The sequence below is a fragment of the Melanotaenia boesemani genome, chromosome 5 (assembly GCF_017639745.1).
Source record: "Melanotaenia boesemani isolate fMelBoe1 chromosome 5, fMelBoe1.pri, whole genome shotgun sequence".
In the NCBI taxonomy this organism is placed as follows: Eukaryota; Metazoa; Chordata; class Actinopteri; order Atheriniformes; family Melanotaeniidae; genus Melanotaenia; species Melanotaenia boesemani.
The window spans coordinates 8,753,377-8,773,948 of NC_055686.1; the positions used below are offsets into that span (position 1 = coordinate 8,753,377).

At 40.8% G+C, this 20,572-nt stretch overlaps 2 protein-coding genes and 1 long non-coding RNA gene across 3 annotated transcripts; 2 read left to right on the forward strand and 1 right to left on the reverse strand.

Annotated features, from left to right (window-relative positions):
• Window positions 1–255: 255 nt before the first annotated feature.
• Window positions 256–4,470, reverse strand: LOC121639825 (alpha-tectorin-like). The gene is made up of 12 exons (XM_041985380.1): window positions 4,228–4,470; window positions 3,885–4,041; window positions 3,693–3,777; window positions 3,496–3,558; window positions 3,122–3,321; window positions 2,905–3,033; window positions 2,628–2,815; window positions 2,386–2,537; window positions 2,040–2,285; window positions 1,769–1,931; window positions 1,510–1,605; window positions 256–1,329 (listed from the first exon to the last, which is right to left on the reverse strand). The coding sequence occupies exons 1-11, from the start codon at window positions 4,468–4,470 to the stop codon at window positions 1,510–1,512; spliced, it is 1,722 nt and encodes a 573-aa protein (XP_041841314.1). The 3' UTR covers window positions 256–1,329.
• A 2,926-nt stretch (window positions 4,471–7,396) lies between these two features.
• Window positions 7,397–13,717, forward strand: LOC121639840. The gene is made up of 4 exons (XR_006010258.1): window positions 7,397–7,446; window positions 9,086–9,170; window positions 9,338–9,420; window positions 13,313–13,717. It is a non-coding gene; the product is annotated as an uncharacterized LOC121639840 (long non-coding RNA).
• Window positions 13,718–15,738: 2,021 nt separating this feature from the next.
• Window positions 15,739–18,608, forward strand: LOC121640335. The gene is made up of 3 exons (XM_041986048.1): window positions 15,739–16,884; window positions 17,069–18,466; window positions 18,573–18,608. Exons 2-3 carry the CDS (start codon window positions 17,273–17,275, stop codon window positions 18,606–18,608), a joined length of 1,230 nt encoding a protein of 409 aa, XP_041841982.1. The 5' UTR covers window positions 15,739–16,884; window positions 17,069–17,272.
• The last annotated feature ends 1,964 nt before the right edge of the window (window positions 18,609–20,572 follow it).

Below are 20,572 nucleotides of genomic sequence, written 5' to 3' on the forward strand. Positions count from 1 at the left end.
AACTCAGGAAAAGTGCTTATGGTTTTGTCAAAAGAGTGACTGATTAAATCAGTGGGTTCAGGCAACTGAGCATTTGGTTCAGACCATAGGGTTTAGTGTTTTAGCAATTAAGAAAAACTGTAAACTGCAGCCAATTTACCATAAAAACTAATAGAAGAATAGAAACAACAAATCAGCTAAAACAAGCTTATAAAACGTAAAACAAAAGTCTGCCAACTCTGAAAGAAAACAAACTCAGTTTCATTTTTACCCACATCCTTATTTTATTGATTTTTTAATGTCTTAGATGCTGAACAAAGATTTCAACCATAAAACAGAGAAAATCTGCATTTTTCATTTTCAACTGAACTGAGACAAACTGCCTTCTGAAAAACAAGATCCAATGAAAACAAAATAAAAAGCATGTTTAATATTCACTCTTCTTTCTAAGAGGAAGGATGGAACATGTGACATTGCATCAGTAAATATCTCTGCAGGGCTGCAGACTCGCTTCAGATTGCCTTACATAGTTTTCAAAAACCCTACATCCATGATTAACCCCGACCTAGTTACCAATTAAGTTAGCTTAGTTACCAATCAATCCTTCCAGTCACTGTAAACATGAAGAAACTGTAAACTCTCACCTTACAAAAAACATAAACATCTTCTGTTTACTGTAGTTTAATCTTAAAAGACATAAATGCATCAGACATCACACAAAATACAGCTACAAACTAAAAGTAATCAGATTACATTCCTTCACCTATGATTTTACCCTGAGAACGACATGTTTAAAAGACACTGATTGATTAAGAAATTAACTTATTACCTCTAAATCACCTCATAGCTCCAGACTGTATCTGTAAATCACTACATCTTAGTATTAACTCATTCATTCTGGATTGTTTTACATCTTCAGGCCTAAAACATGTTGAGCTTGAACAACCTGACAGAAGTATTTTCTCTTTGGTTGAACACCTTTATGCATGTGGATGTCTGCAACATGCCATCAGATATTTTCTTGTTTGAAGGTCACAAATCAAACAGATGTGCTACAGCTACGTTTATCCATGACTTTCTGGGAGGTCTGGGAATGCCTCTAGGCATGCTGGGAGATGAAGTGATACAGGATACAGTAGTCATACCTGATTACATACCTCAATAAAATGTAGATTATTATTCTGGTTTAAATGAAAATCAAGTGTAAACCTCACACACCTTCAATAACCTTTTACCACTAAAAACTCATCCTTTCACACATTAAAGCTCCACATCAGGACCACACATGAGTCAGGGATCATCACCAAGGTCAGCAACCTGTCAGTCAGTCCATGTCACCATGGCAACCACCTAAGAAGGCAATGAAATGAAAATGTGAGTGACGAATCTTTTATGATTTTTTTTACTTTATAGTTTCTGCTCAAACAAAGTCTTGTTCTTTTCAGTCAGATCTTGGGGAATCAACCTGACCGTCATCACACGTGATTTCTGTTTATAAAACAGGATGATCATCTACTACAGCAGTCTTACCTAATTAATCCAGGCCATGCTGACCAAGGCTGAAGCTCCACGTTCATGTTTAGGCCTGACAGATCTGCGTCTTCTTTTAGCTCCACCAGAACAATCCTAGAAGTTCAAAACAACTTTCAGTCCAAACGTTATGCATTTTTATAGATTTTATCAGGGTTTTAATGAGCAGTTGTGACTAATTAAGTAACAAGAATAGTCCAGTCTCTCATATAACCAGTATCAAACAGTCGTATTGAGTAAAGCTTCCAGCGAGGCGTACCGGGACGCAGCTGTTCCCCTCTTTGATGCACAGATTCAGTTTGCAGTGCAGGTAGACGTCACCAGAGCTCCCAATGAACTGGAACATGCTGAAGGAGAAGTAGTTGGAGGTTCCCTCCCCGTTTCCCTCCACCATCACTGTCTGGTCAGCAGCGTTGGCACAGCTGCTCACAAACAAGAAGAGACTTTTCTCAGCCTCCCATCACAACCATCAGAAATCACATCTATGAAGGTATCCCAGTGAGCAGCTCCCACTTCTCAGTGTGTCTCACCCATTCTGGATCAGGTCGTATCTCGGAGTGCTGTTGGACGATTCCTGGTCAGTTGCCCAGCAGGAGTCCGTCACCACGGCGATCAGGTCTGCATCCAACCCTTCGGTCTCCAGCTCCACCCAGATCTTCTGGTTCAGCATCACATCGGTGTTAGAATCCACAACGTGTGTGCGGTCGGCGTCGGTGTAGGATTTCATGGTTACATTGTAACTCCACTCTCCAGATGTGATGTGCTGGACCACAGAGCTGCAGACGACACACATAACACACCTCAGCTTCTCTGACTCACAAACCAGCTGAAAGGTTTCACGTAGCAGTAGAAATGAAGCTACCAGCCAGAACACACCTGTCTTTGATCCTGAAGGCCACAGTCTTCATTTCTGGATGAACATGGATGCAGGAGAAGTCGATGTAGAACTGATCTTGGCGAGTGATGCCTTCAGAAGAGCTGTTCTGAGCCACGATGGCGTTCTTGTAGGTCACCTGGCTGTCGTTGGCCTGCAGAGCCAAATATTCAGATGTAAAGGAAGAAGCCTCTTTATTCTCTTTTTGTCTATACAGAGTAAAGATGTGGAGGAGAGGACCCACCGTGATCACTGCACCACAGGTGTTGCTGCTGTTGAAGCTGAAAGTCACCATGCCACTCTCCTGGTCCATCTCACCCCTGCAGGTCTCATTATTGAGGTGTAACACAGGGTAGTCAATGTATTTGTCCCTCAGGAGACAACCCACCAGACTGACTGAGGCAGAGTTCTGTGTGCAGACCACTGGATCTCCTGAAAATGAGCATAATGATAAAAAGAAACAGTTAAATGTTTTCCTTCAATAACTCAGTCCTGTTATGTTGTCGTCACAGCTGTCGTACCCAGAGTGTTAGACTCTCTGTAACTGGAGGCAAACACAGCTCTACAGAGGCAGCCAGTGTTACCCCCAAACTCGCCACAAAACTCATGATCACTGCAGACCTGGTTCTGACAAACGGCCTCAGGACGAGCTGCAGAAACACATATTGGTAAAGTATTTTAAACACATATGAGATACAAAAATAGAGGTGAATTTAGCTGAAGTTGCTCAGGTCTTACAGCACTGAGCCTCAGACCACCAGCTCTCCAGGGCGACGTTGCTCAGGCTGCAGGCTCTGGCGTAGGCCCACAGGAACTGACACCCGAGACCGTCCACTGCAGGATATTTGCACAAAGTTGCATTGCAGGCAGTTATGTAGGGAGCTGGATCCACGATGGTGTTACAGGAGGAGAAGGGCGCCTCCATCAGGAGGTTACAGCTGTTCCACACATGGAAAGAGAGAACATGAGATCCAATGAACTGATAAGCTCCTTTATGTTTATCTCCCATCTGTAATAGTGTCATGTAACATGACTGATATGATGTAACATGTCAAATAGATCAGAGTATAACAGCAGAAGATGTTTCCTGCTGTGTGGATGAATCTGCTCACCGTTCAGTCATCATGGGGCAGTCGATCGTACCGTCAGCAGGTTCAGTGTACACGCTCTCACAGCTGCAGGAGACAAACACATATTCAGGACTGCTGCTCTGCTCCGGATTATTCATACAGCACATATAATACACAGTATCTGTACTGTAAGTCATTCATCAAGCAGCAGCAGAGAGTCGGTCTGTAGGAGGAGTTACCTGGAGGAGCTGTCCTCAGAGAGCTTTGCACTAGAAAAACTGCTGGAGTTTCCACACAGACCAACCAAAGATGATTCAGCAGGTCCTGAAATGGTTCAGGACAGAAAGTGAGTCAGAAAATCATCAATGTTTAAACTGGATCAACAGAAAACAGTTTCTTGGTCTCCACGTCCACAATGACACTTTCTGTACCTTCCATGTGGATCTGTGCTGTGTCTCCATCAAAGAACACAGCAGCAGAGCGTCCAGAGAGTGTAACTTTGGCAGTGACTCCAGTTTGGTCCTTAGAGAGCTGGACACCATGGACCTCCTGGATCGAGCTGTTGAGGACCAGAGCTACGTTGTCCACCTGAGTCACAGTGGAGAAACAAGATGGAGGAAATACTGAGAGAAACATCAGCATCATCTCCTAGCTTCATCAATCTGTTTCTACTGTCTCTGAGAGGGAAGATGAGAGCCTCCACAGCAGAGACTGTGGGGAGGATTTTAGACCAAACTCCACTCTGACTGGTGGACTGAAGTTCAGGCAGCTTACCAGGACTCTGCCGTCTTGTTTCAGGAGAATGTCAACGTTTGGACTCTCCAACCGCAGAGTCACACTGTCCACAAAGCTCACATCTGTACGACGTCGCTCACGGAAACTGGCCAGAATCTGAACAACTGAAATCCACGAATCCGACAGCAAAGTGTAGGAACAGCGATCTTCTATGAAGTCGGCTTTGTTGTGGACGTCAATGACAGCAGGACCGGTCACAGTGCAGGTGTATGCAGCTAACATCATGCAGGACAGACATAATTAGTTGCTGATGAGACTGCAGCCACGGGGGGCTCCAGTCTCATCAGCGCTACAACATCTGCTACAACAGTTGTTTTATATAAACCCAGCACTTATAACATGATTGATAACATGACCTTGTACTATTACACGTGCATACTTTTACTGAAGTAAACATTTCTAATGCAGATTTTTACTGCTTACAGGGTAAAATGTGAGTTTAAACTTTTGCTCATCTTAAGAATGTGAATGTTTCTCTGTCTCTGGTTGACTGATGTGTCTCTGGCTTACCTCCCAGTGAGATGAGAGCAAACAGGTGGAGAAGGGGGTGGAGCATGTTGGAAGGGATCCAATCAGCTGTCAGAAAGCTGGAAGACACAAAGCTGATTGGATAAAAACTGTAAGACACATTTTCATCATTAATGTATTAATTCCTTTCATCATGTCTGTTAGCTGCTGTTAATCTAAGAGGTAATTTATTTCCTAAAGGGACATTTCTAATAATACTTTGTTCTAGAGAATAACTGCTTTGTCTTTTCATAGCTTGCAGTGTTCTGTGTAACTCTTGCTTCTAGTGCAGTACCATCAATGCTGTATATTAAACAGCTTATTATTGGGTATTGAGACGTCTCGTTTGTGTTGCTGTCTTCAGGTTGGCTGGGGGTGGGGAGTAAAGGCCTGTTAATACTCTGTAAGAACAGAGAAATTTGTTCTTCCTCTCAGATTTGACTCTTTTGTCTGTTCTCCACACATCACCTAGGCAGAATTTTATTATCGTGTGGTGTCTGGCATCTATTCAGCGATGTGAAGTGGGTGTGGTTCATGTAGAAAAGTGGGAAACAGGAAGTTGCCAGAAGCTTTAAAAAGGATGAAGGCTGGCCGATGCCATGGCAAAGTATGAATATGTAAACAACAACACGACAAGAAGTCTGGTTCTTTTTAAAGATTTAGGTTTTTGGCTCAAGTCCCTGATAAGATTCACTCAGAGCTTCTTTTTTAGGCCAGTTTATCACTTGTGAATACTTAGTATGTATCTAACCAATTTCTAATTCAGTTTGCATAGAAGTCTTATTTATGTGCATTACTTCATTATAAAATACAATTACTATTTAATATTTTGATCAATCCTTTAAATAAAGAATTGAGTGGGAGACATGAAAACCTGTGGGGCTGCAGCCCTTGTGGGACCGGACTGAGTAGTACTGCTGAGGACTGTACAGGCCTGAGGCTGTCAGGTGAGGCAGGGGTGAGGAATGAAGAAAGCAGCACGTACACGAGGCTCAAGCTTGCAGCTGCAAAAGGGGGAGGAGCTGCTGGTGTGTGTGTGAGTGTGTGGGCCCACAGCTTAAACCTCTTTCTGTTGTTTCTGAGGACCATGTAAGATTATTTTACACAGTCTCCAGAAAATGAGGACTATAGAAAATAGTTTTTTTAAATGAAGATCATAGGTCTATAATCTTTATTAAGCAGCAGAAAGTGGAGCAGTGGTCATTCAGAGTGTGTATCCCTCATAGGCCACTACAGGTTGTGTTGTACAAGTTTATTAAGTTATCTTATACTTTTATATTTTTCTCAGCTTCTTAATAATTATTTGATGATCATTTTGGCTGCGTTACGGCTAGCTGTCGTGTCTTTTTCTTGTGTCTTTTCCCCTCATGTGTCTTTTAAGCTTCGTTGATTGGATTTGTGAAGGCCGCGCTCTTCAGTGGTGGCGTGAACACTGCTCCAGGCCAGAGAGCCGTTGCTAAGGCAACGGACAGGGAGCAGAGGCCCTTATCTCGACAGATAACTCACACCTGCTGGAAACCCCCGATTTCTGCTCTCAGTGAGTGAAGGAGGGAGAAAAGTTTTATTAAAGTTTGAATCTTTGACTGTTATGGCACACATGATGTGAGATGATGTTTTTAATCAAAAGACTGAGTTTATGGACTGCCTGATCAATACTCAGTTATGTTTTTCTATGTGTTATGTATTACCTATTCACATTTCATATATTCCTGTTTGCTTGCTTATTTACATTATTATCCTTAGATTTAGTGATGTTCATTAGGTTTTGGTTTTGATTAATAAGAGCTACAGCTTAGTGTTATTATTCTGTAGCTTACAGAGAGTGCATTCACAAATAAGATACGAATGAGAGACAGAGTTTTTTTTTACACTACTGAGGAAGTGAAGAGAGGCCCAGAAGATCTGGGAGACTAAGAAGGGAGTCACCTGTTATCTGCTCGCTCCGAAGCAGAGCGGAATTTCCCAGCAAACTCAGAAGATATTAACAAGCAGCCTTTGTGTGAAAAACTGTAAGGATGGATAGATAACGGGGCAGGGGAAAGTTTCTTCTTTTCCTTCAGCCCTGATGCAACCCAGAAGGAGGGACCAACTTGTAGGATGCTCACGTATGCTTTATCCGCTGATGGAAAAATACTAAGTGGGTTGGATCTGAGTTGTTTTCTGTTGATGGAAAAATACTGAGTGGGTTGGTTTTGGGTGTTTTTCTGTTAGTGGGAAGGTACCAGATGGGATGGTTTTTAAGTTATGTATATATACTGGTGATTTTGTGAAAAGAGAGGATTGTCCGGAGATTTTACGGAGATTTTGAGGAGCTGCGGCGGAGGACCTGCAGAGATTTTTGGACCTTCATCCCTTTACTGGGATAGATTTTTCCCCTTCTTACCAAGGGAGATTGAATCATTATTAGAGAAGATGTAGACCGCGAAAGCGGAAAGCACTCCTTGTGAGAAAACCTTTTACTTTATACTTATTTCTTTTATTTTGCTTTTTAGCCCTCACTGAAAGGGAACCCCTAAAAGGGAATTTTATTATTTTTTCTTTCTTTTTATTTTATTCTTTCTGCATTTTACCAATAAAAGAAAACTTGAATAAAAGGGTTATAGTTAACTTCGGTTAACTTCCCAACCAAACTTATTTCTCTTATATTTCTCCACATCCACTGAGGAGAGGAGAGGACAACACAACGAGCAGGTGAGCCCCAGATTCCCCAATACCCGAAGAGACATAAGAATTCGCTAGATTATTATTTCGATACCAGGTAGTTATCCTGTTAGGACGATAGTACGGTAGCTTCATACTCCTAGACCCAAAGGCTGGCTTATCTACCAGAATAACTCCTCAGGTCTATCTCCGCAATGAGCGGACGATAATAATCAGGAATTCTAAAGGGGTAAAATTGCTTATTCTCGCGCCAAAAGAATCGAGGTGGAAAGGTTCGCCCATCACTTCGCGACTGGAGTCTCACCGGTCGTTAAAGATCCAAGAGAGGAAACAACAGGACGTGAGCCTGAAAGGTCGGTCAAAGAACTGACAATAGGGTAAATATTCGTCACCGGTTTCAACAGATTCATAGTTTTTACATAGTGTCAGTTCCTACAAAGGCTACCAGTTGGGCCCAAGATTAATTAATGGATCTATTTGTTTTGTGTGTATGTATGTATAATATTTTTAGTCAACATTGTAATAATCAGGAATTACTTCACACAAACAAATCCCTCTTGGCGCCCCCTGGTGGCCCCACAGCTCTTTAATATAACAAGACCAGAATTTCCAGCATCTGCCTATAATGGTAAAACAGTTTAATCTGGTAGAATCCAGCAAAAATATCAAATCTCACAATTTTTCTTCCTGATGAAACTCTGACATTAAAGAATGAAGGGTTTTAAACTGTAATGACAGTGACATTAAAAAGTTTAATTTCAATAGAAGTCAAGGTCAAAGGTCACCAGAGGGAGTATCTGACACTACGGAAAAATACTGATGCTACCAAATCTATTTTACTGCTAAGTGTTGACATACCTAACACACTAATTACTACCTAAAACTATCCCCTTGACTACTTTTTAGTTAGAAATAATTTTTGTTTTTGTTTTTTTACTTCATGATAAATAATGCAGTACTTTAAATAATTATTCTGGCATTTAGAGAGCTGTAATAATATCTATAAACAAGGTAAATAAGTGCTATACAGCTGTAAGTGATCTATTTATGAGGTTTGTATGTGTATGTAGGACAAACCTGTGTGGTCAGTGAAGAGGATCACCTACGATGCTGAAAACAAGAACAAAAACATCAGTTATTATCACTTTCTTTGGTAATTTAATGTGTTTTCCAGTGTTACTTTGTTCACAACAAACTTCCTTCTTTTGCTGCTTTATTTTTCTTTCAGAAGGCACCATTCAGTCCTAAAAAATATTTATGACATTTAAAAAGACTGTATTAGATTTACCTAATGTTAAAATCTGCTTTTAAATAGAAGGATTGTGGATTTTGTTTCTATCAGTTACACTGAAAACATTGAGTTAACTTTTAATAAAAACAAAGATAATCACCACCAGCCACTAAAACCGTGTAATTTTCCTTTAAACAAGGATGTGGCCTTAAAAGTTGAATTAAAAACCAGAAGACAATGTTTTGACCAGCGCAGGTGTACAGCTCGTCTCACCTTCTGCAGCTTTGGTAAGATGATGAAGACTTGTGTCCAGGAGGCTCTCTGAAGATCTGTTGGACAGATGTGTCTGGCGATGTCTCTGTGGAGGATGTCGCTCTGACTCTCTCTCTCTGTTCGTCCCTTTTTATTTGTGTCTTCGCTCTTGACGATACCCAATAGAATCCAAGGGGAGGACTGGATGTGGAGTCGACGGTGACGGGAACCTCCCTCTACTGAACTGAATGTGTCCTCATCATCTTGTCAGGTAAGCATCTCTGACATTTGAGTCTCAGCCGAAACCAGTTTACCAACTATTCCCAAAAACTGATACTCAAATACCAAAGAATCACACATCTTTATTAAACTGTTGGTGAAGCTGAATCAAAGCTGCTGGGTTTCAGTCAGAGTAAATTCACACTAATTTGCTCTCAGTTTAAGGTGCTCTGCCAGCTGCAATCACTACCATGGAGGCTGCAGATGTCCCACCAGTCCCTGCTACACCAGTTCTAGAGTCTGTAAGTGTTCCACCAGATCTGAGACCCCAAAGAGTCCCTGTCCTGCTCATTTCTGCTTGATTTCCAGTTGGTTTCTTCCATTCCCCCCGTCATGTGGCTTTTGCTTTTTTCATCCATCAGGTTGTAAAAATATCTGCAGGCTCATTTAATGATCAGTAGTTTTTAAATTCATGGCAGGTGTACGAACGTCCACCAAACACAAGGAAGACACAGATGTCTGAGACTGAAACTGGTGGCAACGCATCTAAAGCTGAACTTTATCTGTTCTTCATCTGCTTGTAATGATTTAAGTTATTAATGGTTTTGCATCATAATGACTCCACTTTCCATGTGAGCTGATCGCGGTGAGGACGTGTGTTTTTAGACGTGTTTTTAACAACGTTTGCTAGCGAGAAACCTGAAAGTGTCGATGGAGGCAGCAGGTTCCCCCAAAATGGCAAAGTCCTGATGACATTGTCTCTTTTCTTGTGATCTTTTGGCCAAGCCCCCCACCCTCCACCCAAAAAAAAAAGGGGTTCCAGTCTTGTACTTTAGTCAGTTCTCAGGAGGCCTGGACAGCTTGTACCATATCCAACCTGTTCTCCTAGTTGAGCTTTTTCATTTGCACACAGGTGCACTGGACGCCTGAAGCTGCTGCCGGCTTTTACAAAACATACCTGAGAAGTTTTCTGTCAACCTACACCCTGAAACTAATAGATGCCAAAGATGTTTGAGTAAAAGATGAAGCCAGTGATCATGTAACAGTCACACACACTAATGCTAAAATATCAAAGACACACGTTATTTATTAATCCATCAAAATTTATTTATCAAGCACTTTTCATACAATTTACAAAACAAAGTGTTTTACATTAAAAATAACAACAAAAATCTTTTTACAAAGAGTCCTCCAGACCACAAACCACTAAGTCAAGCCTACACACACATACATGACATATACCCACGCATACACACTAAAAGCAGATACATATACATATAGGCCATTGTGGTATAAAAGGCCGTCAAGAATGAAATAAAAGGCTTTTTTATCACTTGTTCATTAAAAATGTGGAAATTCTAAATGTGTTAAAAAAGTAAATACTGACTAATCTGGTAAAACACAATCACACAATAATAAATAAACTAAAGATACATGTAGTAAAATACCAATTATGAATACTAAATGCAAGTCAGTTAAATGCTTTGCTAAGAAGGTAAGTCTTAAGTTCACCTTTAAAAAGATCAACACTCCCAGCTGCTCTCAGGTCGTCTGGAAGGCTGTTCCACAGGCGAAGACCATAGAAACTAAAAGATGTTTTAATAGAATTGTTATTTTAGGCAACTTTAATTTACATGTTGACAATCAATCAGACACCTCTTCCAGGTGATTTTAATGTTCTAAATTATATTAATTTTAAACAACACAGGGTCTGTCTCTTCTGTGATGAAGGATTTTCAGATCACACATGCATATTTTTTACCTTCATTTCAACAAGTACTCGATCTTAACCCTGGCTGCACACTTTAGTCACCTTTACAGAGCCGTTCACCTCACATCTTACCTGCTTCTTCTGAAGAGAAACTCAGACTCCTCTGATCTAAAACTACAAACCTGTATCCTATTCACCATTTTAAGCTAAATTTTAGAAAGACATTTTTACCAAACTTTGGTGCAAATAGTTGAATTAAAGTTGAATATTTTTATTTGCTGAGCATTTATGTTGGACAGTCCACCTCTTCCCTCTGACAGAAATTCTGTTGTTCATGATGAATGTTGCACTAAATATCAGCATGTTTAGTTTAATACAAGGATCTGACAGAACGCACTACAGTTGTTAATGTTTAGAGCTGATTAAATCAATAAAATGTTGAAATGACCACAGTGAAGTTTTTCTGTCCTGCAGCTGCTCTGTGAGTCGGTTTGATGCTGGATAGATGATCTGATTTCAGTTCTTCAGCTTTTCTTAAAGCAACTTCACGAGGCATCCTTCCATTAGTCGACCTCTTGTGGAGAAACTCTCCAACTCTTCCTGCTCTTTACAATATTTCAGGCTCTTCCTGCTGTTCTCAGCGTTTATTATTTAGTATAAAAACTCACCGTTGCTCCAGTAAACAGCAGCTTTAACCTTTTGACCCCTGGAATTTTTTTTAGACCTCTGCTTGAAAATAAATACCTCTGATGAAATGAGTGTTTCTCTCCAACCACAAGGTCTGTTTCATTAGTTTTAGAGTCATATATTTTATTTATATTTTACTGTGCAATACCCCCCATTATCAATGTCATCATATTCTTCATATCCCACCATCACCATGTAAATATGTATATAGTCTGTGAGGTTGTTGTTATATTTTATATATATATATATATAGTATATATATAGTATATATATATATATATATATATATATATATATATATATCCTTTATATTTATAATGGTACATATTTTTGCTTTTCTTAGACTTTTTCTTGTAAATAATTTATATTGCACCTTCTTGCTGTGATGCATGGTCACCTTATTCTGTCTTTCTGCACTTTATTCTATAACAAGAGCTGCTGTAACAAGTGAATTTCTCCACTGTGAGATAATAAAGTCTAATCTAATCTAATCTAATAAATGGAAAAATTTGTGATATTTTTTAGTATTTTTAAAACATCAGTAAATATGTTGCTGGTGAGGAATAAATGACGATGGCACATTGAACAAATAAAAGTTTCAGGTTTCAATTCTGATCAAGTGAAGTAGAACAAAATTAGTGAAGTTTCTAGATCCTGTTTATTAGGCCTGTATGTAACTTACATGCATGAAACTAACACTGTAGAGTCAAAACAGAATAATTATTATATAGGAAACCACGTTTCTCTATTTCAGCAGAGAGGGCTCCTTTTAATTGTTCGTCAGTCGTCAACCCCTCAAAACATTACATTTAGATTTAAAATGTAAATTTAAAATATAGTATGACCTGTATTTGACCTGTGTGGTTAACAGTTGTGTTACTGTACATGTAGGGAAATGTGCCTAATATGAGGAAAGTGTGATAAATAATGAAAATGGGTCAGCTACAACTTCCATAAGATGGTTCGGTATTCTCTCCAAATCCACATGATAGAAACTAAGTTCAGAGGAAATGGTTCATTCTGTATGTTTATCTCTAAAGACTCTTTGTTACATGATGTACCATTTTTTTCTTTGTTTATCACATCAGTTACTGCCAGCACACATACCTCAAATACATCCACACTGAGTTTGCCTCCTGCAACTCTGCACATTCTGTACATTACTTCAAGTTCATCTACACCCAGTTGAACGCTGGTTGAAGGGGCCCCCTGTGAAGTTTTGCCTAAAGCTCTAGAGTTATCTTTACATTTGAAGAGTTGCCTGAGGCAGCTACAGTCAGCAATAATAAATCTTTCGGCCCTACCTTTGCATTCATGTGACTGGTAAGACCAGAACGTTATGAAAGGATTCAGATTACAGCTAAAATGAGGTCATATCTTTGATTTCAAAGTGTCCAGAGGCTGCACTCCTGAAACAAACAGTCAGGGACACGTCCAGCTGGATTTTTAGCTACATTCACTAGTAGAATGACCACAGTTCAACACAAGCAGGTCTCTTTTTGTTGTTAGACACTCGGTACAGTCTCCTCTTCTCTCAAACAGGAAGTACACCTCTTTCAGGCATTGGATACATTAATGGATACTCCTGTCCAACCACTAATCCCACAGCAGCTCTGTCACACAATGTGTCCATTTAATTATGTATTAAAAATGGAGGTCACATAGTTTTGGAGTTATACCAACCTGCATTACACACAGATATTTTCCTAATTATTTCATTTGCAGGCAATGATTTAATTTAATAAATTGTATTTCTATTCATTTTCATTCATTCATTATTATTTCTGTATACACAGAGACCAGGATGCTGCAGGGTGGAGGAGGTGGAAAGGAGGAAGAAGAACAGAGCAAAAACAGGACTTTAACCTCAAATTGAAGAAAACAACATATCAGTGAATAACTTGGGGACAAGACCGACAATAAGGTCCTTATTTCAGAATAAAAACAAGGAGAAAACCGAATGGAAGAAGGAAGTAAATGTTGCTGTAGATAGACGGCTACATATTAAAACATTTCTGTTTTAATAGTCAGACAGTTCCCAGTAAGACAGTTCCCAGTCAGACAGTTCCCAGTAAGGTAGTTCCCAGTGAGATAGTTTCCAGTAAGGTAGTTCCCAGTCAGACAGTTCCCAGTAAGGCAGTTCCCAGTGAGACAGTTTCCAGTGAGACAGTTCCCAGTGAAACAGTTCCCAGTCAGCCAGTTCCCAGTGAAACAGTTTCCAGTAGGCAGTTCCCAGTAAGGTAGTTCCCAGTAAGGCAGTTCCCAGTAAGAGAGCAGCTTCAATGCAAAACATGACGCAGCAACATTTACTGGAGAATAAATTTTAACATAATTTTTTAAACAGATTTGTTGGAGCAAATTTCCAACAATCACTTTTAATAATGTCATTCTGACGGCCATCAGAAATGGTGACCTGGGTCACACTGGCTCTGTGAGGCTCACAGTTAAATGGGTCCAGACTGCAGTGGGGAGATGGAGGAGTCCCTGAAAACACTTTTATAAAAGTCTGGATTTATTATAATGCGTAAAGTCACACATATCTGTTAATGTCAAATTCCCATGCATCTGGAAAAAAAATTGTAAAGTATTTAGCTTTTTTTTTATAATGGCGAGTTATATATTTTTATTTATATTTATATTTTTTGAGACAGCACATCGGTATACAATGTGCCAGTCTATGAAATACTGCTCAGCATAAAACATAAATAAATCCATGTTCTACATTTTCTAGAAACCGTAGTTACAGTTTCCTTTAGGATACTATAGCAAGCACCTTTTGTGTTGAGTGTTATTCCTGAAACACAGTCAGTTAGATGACAGTCAAATTAACAAAGTCAGTGGTAGTCGGCTACTTCATCCTTCCGTCGTTTATATAAATGCTCCTCTTCTCTCGTCTTTTAAGATGGTCATAGATACAGAAAAAAACTCATCAGTGGAAAATAATTTATTTATTTATTTATTTATTTATTTATCATGCCTCTCCTGACCACATGTCACTGATGGAGATGTATGAGGACTTTAAAAGTATCATCACCAGAAAAGATAATACGGCCGAGACTAATAAAGCGAGGAAAGTGGCAAACAACTGCTGACAGACTAAATGTGTAAGTTATACAAGTTTCATACCATTCTCAATTGTTGTGTGTGTGTGTGTGTGTGTGTGTGTGTGTGTGTGTGTGTGTGTGTGTGTGTGTGTGTGTGACCCTCTGGTGCATGAATTATTACATAACAGTACCACATTTTTTCAAATAAAATATTTTACTTCCACAAACATGCACATTGATGTTTGTTAATTCTGCACTGTTACATCTCAACAGAAGCAATCTTAACAGTCGTACCTGGCAGCAGGTGAAAATAAAGTACAACAACATATATCAGCGTGGGAGGTAGCCTTTAATTAAATGTAGTTGATCTAAACGTGTTGAGCTGTAAACATGTTGCACTGTAGCTACCAAGACAACGTCAGAGACCACTGCTACTGGTGGGGGTCCTCCCCCAGAAAGCCTGTGGGTCTGGTGACCCGAATGCCCTTTGAATTAAGCGTGCACCCTCTGCAGAGTCATCAAAAGAAAGGCAGCCATTGGTAACCAAAAAGGAACCCTGTCTCTATCTTTCTCCGTCTATCTCTTTAGATTAGCTTTCTCTTTCTCTATCTCGCTCTTTAAATACTCTACACCTGTATGGATGGGGCTCAGCTGATCCCAGTTTTACTGTTAGCCAACCAGAGGCAGTGTAGGTCAGGTGTTGGTGAAATTGGGGAGGGGCTTAATAAGGTAATAATTAGTTTTAATGAATACTATGTGCCTTTTCATTTAATTTCATGTTTAGTACTTGTATAGTTGGGTTTCTTTAGTTACATTGATTTATTGATTTTTGAGACAGTGACAGTGGTGATAAGAGGAGCTAAGCAGCATCAAGAGGACTGCTGTGTTTAGGAGTATTTCAGTAGAAGAACTGGACAGGGCTGAGGCTGCCATCATCATGTTCTGTCAAAGAAAGAGATTTCCTGAGGAACTAGCCAGCCTGGAGAAAGCACAGCTCATTATGAAATTCAGTCATCTTTGTAAGCTCTGTCCACAGTTTCAAGATGGAATCCATTGGTGGTAGGCTCAGTAGATCATTGATGCCTGTTGAGGCAAAACATCCTATAATACTGGCAAAGGACCAGCTGTGCAATCACTAAAGCCTCCATGGATCCAAATGACCTGGAAGCTTTAACTCCAAATCACTTCGGTTAAAGACTTCCCCATCATTTCCATCAGGAGTATTCCAACCCACAGATGTGAACACACATAGAAGATGGAAACAAGTCCAATATATGTCTGATTTGTTTTGGAAAAGATGGGTGAAGGAAAACTTACTGCAACAGCAGGAGCGTCAGCGATGGACAAGAGTGAAGAGGAACCTCACCGTGGGAGATCTTGTTCTCATCATGGACAGTTCTGTACCAAGAAACTCTTGGCCAATGGGACGAGTGATGGAGACTTTTTCGGATTGAAGAGTATTTGTCCGTCAAGTCCGTATCAAGACTCAGACTAGCTGCCTGGACCGGCCTATCACGAAGCTGTGTCTGATGCAGGAGGCAGATCACAGTTAAACTTTTGGACTTTAAATGTTCCAACTTTATTGACTGATTTTGGACTCTTTAGATTTTGTCTTTTCTCTTTTTTCTTTGGTTTGAAGATGGACTCTAAGGTTAATTAAAATATTACCGCAGGTATTGATAGGTATTGCATGAATGAATGAATGAATGAAACTTAATTGTCATTGCAACAGGAGCAACAAAATTTTATTCCGGTACAAACCCGTCCAAGAGTAGACAACAACAACATATAAGCAAACAGGATCAGGTAGACTGAGGCAGCGCACCATTTTCACAGATGGAAAAGATAACATGAGGGAGTAACGGGAGGAGGCTAGAAAAAAAAATTGGGCCTTGACGGGCACAGTGTACGATACAAAAAAAACACACACCTCAGTACATAAAAGCACATAATACAGACATTCACAACATAAGAAATGTGATGCCTTTAGGTCAAAAACTGTAATCAGCTCATATTGTGAATAATTTACATAAAAAAGGAGTTCATAGTTAATAAATAGTAAATGTAATTTCATGCTAAAAGCAGTTAAAATGTTCGGGGTTTTGAAATCTAATCAGTGTGAGACATCTGTAACACAATGATCTTTGTCATATTGTATGCGTAACTACGTGAGCGAGTGAGCGCTCTTACCATTGAACAATCTTTGAAACAGCTCTTTCTCCGGTAATGTTGGGAAGTGCTTTGGCATTAACAAGTGAGGGAACGGCTCATAAATACGCTAAATGTACGCTTACACGCTCGTGCCTTGGGAAACCTTCGTCTTTGTGAGTATCAATGTGTTCAGGAAACACCTGTATATGTGTTTGAGATATTTTTGGTTGCTCAAAATGTGTCAGTGTAATGCACAACGTGATATGCATGCTATTGTTTAAGCTAGGCTAACCATACTATGGTATTAAGAAGTGTCTTTCAGTCAGTGATTTGTTTTTCCCTGTCTGTATTTTTCAGTTACAAAAACCACAAGCAATATAAAAGTACATAAAAGATCTTCAATGAGATCAAGAAAAGCAAGCCTTGTGTGGAGAGCCTTTTTTACTTTTTATGCTTTGTTCGCTGGCTGTCTAGCTTCACATAGCCACGTGTTGTGAGGACAGCACAGTAAAAAGACGAGTGCTCGGCGGTCTCAAGCATACAGAGCTACATTAAGCAACCATGAGTCTACGCTCAGGAAAAAATTATCTTAAAGACTTTGCTGGTGAACAGCAAGATGAAGCAACAAGTGGTGAACAACAGCCAGAAGTTTCACCCCAACCAGCTACAACACAGCAACAGTCACAACCGCTGGACACCAGGTCACAGTCATCTAGGAGAACAAGTAAGCAGTCTCAACGGTCATCCTCAACTACCTCTTCAGCTACAAGAGCCTATGCCAAAGCTAAGGCTGCACGAGCTCAACTAGCCTTTGCTGAGAAAGAGGCCAACATGATGAAACAGAAAGCAGAATTGGAAGCAAGTATGCTAAAACAAAAAGCTGATTTGGATGCAAGTCTCCATCTTCTGCAGTGCCAGAAGGCAGCAGCTGCAGCTGAAGCCGAAGCTGTAGCCTACGAAGAGGCAGAACTTCAAAGCGGGGAGTTCAGCAGACCCCAAAGTGTAGAGTTTGAGCTTAGTGCAGCGCAGCGCACTAGTGAATATGTTCAACAACAAAGCGAGTTACTTTTTCCAGATATTCAGGATGATGCTCCTGATCCCGAGAGAAATGACAATGAGGTTGACGTACAAGACAGTACACGAATTACCAAGCCTGTGGCGGCCAGCATTCAAACAAACCCATCACCAGTAAAAAGAGAAATGAAACCAGAGCCAACAATGAGCACATATTTAACCAACACCTACCTGCCCGGCCCTCCAAAGCAAACAACCAATCTTCCTGACGGCTACATGCCCACAACTAACAGTGCACAAGATTTTGCAAAATACCTCATCCGTAAAGAGCTGGTGAGCACAGGTCTCCTGCAATTTGATGATAGACCTGAAAACTATTGGGCATGGAAAACTTCATTTCTCAGTGCAACTAATGACCTGAATTTGTCTCCCAGAGAGGAGTTGGATTTGTTGACAAGGTGGTTGGGTCCAAAGTCATCTGAACAAGCAAAACGTATTCGTGCCGTACATACCCTGAATCCTGCTGCAGGTGCCAAGATGGTCTGGCAACGTCTGGAAGAGTGCTACGGCTCACCCGAGGTCATCGAGGACGCACTCTTAAAAAAGACAGAGGAATTTCCAAAACTAACAAATAAAGATAATGTTAAGTTACAAGAGCTTAGCGACATCCTAATGGAGCTAAAGTTTGCTAAGCAAGATGGCGCCCTACCAGGACTAGCATACCTGGACACAGCTCGAGGGGTCAGACAGATAGTTGAGAAACTTCCCTTCAACTTACAGGAAAGATGGTCAACTGTAGGCACACAGTACAAAGAGACTCATAATGTGTCATTCCCTCCTTTCTCAGTTTTCACGCAGTTTATTCAGCAGCAAGCGAGAATGAGGAACGACCCAAGCTTTGCTATGTCTAATACTAACAGTCATGTCCCTTCTCATACAGAAAAGCTGAGGCCTTATAGCCGCAAAACTACTGTGTCAGCACACAAAACAGACTTTATGGCAGAACCTAATCAAAATAGTCCCAGTCCAAATAAAATGGAGGAACCAGATCGCCAGTGCCCGTTGCACAAAAAACCTCACCCACTCAAGAAGTGTAAGTTGTTCAGAGATAAACCTATTGAAGAAAGACAGGCCTATCTGAAAGAGCATCGCATCTGCTACAGGTGCTGTGGGTCCGTCCAACACATTGCCAAAGACTGAAAAGCAGTAGTAAAGTGTATTGAATGTGACAGCTCTAAACATTTATCAGCAATGCATCCTGGCCCCGCTCCACCCCCAAGGAGCACTGCACCGGAAAGCAGTCAGAGCGAAGAGCAAACTGAGAGCCCACCTTCAGTAATCTCAAAATGTACAGAGGTATGTGGCCAGAGCGCTAGCCCACGCTCCTGTTCTAAGATCAGTCTAGTCAAAGCCTATCCTGCAGGCCAAAAAGAGAAAGCTGTTAAAATGTATGCTGTAATAGATGAACAATCGAACAGGTCACTAGCTAAGTCGGAGTTTTTTGCCCTCTTTGATATAAAAGCTAGACCAACTCCATATACATTAAAAACTTGTTCTGGAAAAGCCCAAACATTCGGAAGGAGAGCTGTCAACTTCTTGCTTGAGTCCATGGATGGAAAAGTCAACATCCAGCTACCCCCTCTAATCGAATGTGACTCTGTTCCGGATGATAGGTCTGAAATACCCTCTCCGGAGATTGCACGGCATCATTCACATCTACTGCCAGTTGCGGACAAAATCCAACCTGTTGACCACCATGCTCCTATCCTTTTACTCCTAGGTAGAGACATCATCAGGGTCCATAAGGTACGTGAGCAAATCAATGGGCCCAACAATGCACCTTATGCCCAAAGGCTTGACTTAGGCTGGGTTATTGTGGGGGAGGTGTGTTTAGGAAAATCACACAGTCAGCCAGAGGTCAGTGTCTACAAAACGCACACCTTAGATAATGGCCGTGCATCCTACTTTGAGCCCTGCTCAAACATAATTCATGTCAAAGAGAATTATGCGAGCACTACTCTTGACACAGACAACCTAGGGCACTCTGTGTTTGTCAGATCAGAATGTGACGACAAACAGGCGCTATCTGTTGATGACAAAATGTTCCTAACCATGATGGACAACGAAGTTTGTCAAAACCAGGAAAATAGCTGGGTCGCACCATTACCCTTTCGCTCTCCGAGAAGAAGACTCCCAAACAACAAAGAGCAGGCCTTAAAACGGCTCAGCAGTCTTCGAAGGACTTTGGAAAAGAGACCAGAAATGAAAGCTCATTACATCCAATTTATGCAGAAAATGTTGGATAACGATCAAGCCGAACCTGCTCCCCCCTTGCCCGGAGGTAAAGAACATTGGTATCTGCCCACGTTCGGTGTATATCATCAACAGAAGCCAGAACAAATACGGGTTGTGTTTGATTCTAGTGCAGAGTGTGATGGTACATCCCTAAACCAAGTGCTTCTCAGTGGACCAGATTTGAACAATTCCCTGTTAGGAGTGCTGTTGCGCTTTCGTAAAGAACCCATAGCCCTTACTGCCGATGTACAGCAAATGTTTTATTGCTTTGTTGTGCGTGAAGACCACAGGGACTATTTGCGCTATCTGTGGTACAAGGACAGCGACATTACAAAAAACATAGTCGAGTTCAGGATGAAAGTTCACGTGTTCGGAAACAGCCCATCCCCTGCTGTTGCTATTTATTGCATGAGACGGGCAGCTCAGCAGGGTGAACGAGAACACGGCTCTGATGCAAGACAGTTTGTTGAGCGCCAGTTTTATGTCGATGACGGGCTCACATCAGTCGCCACGCCAGAGGAAGCGATTGACCTTCTTAAGAGAACCCAAAAC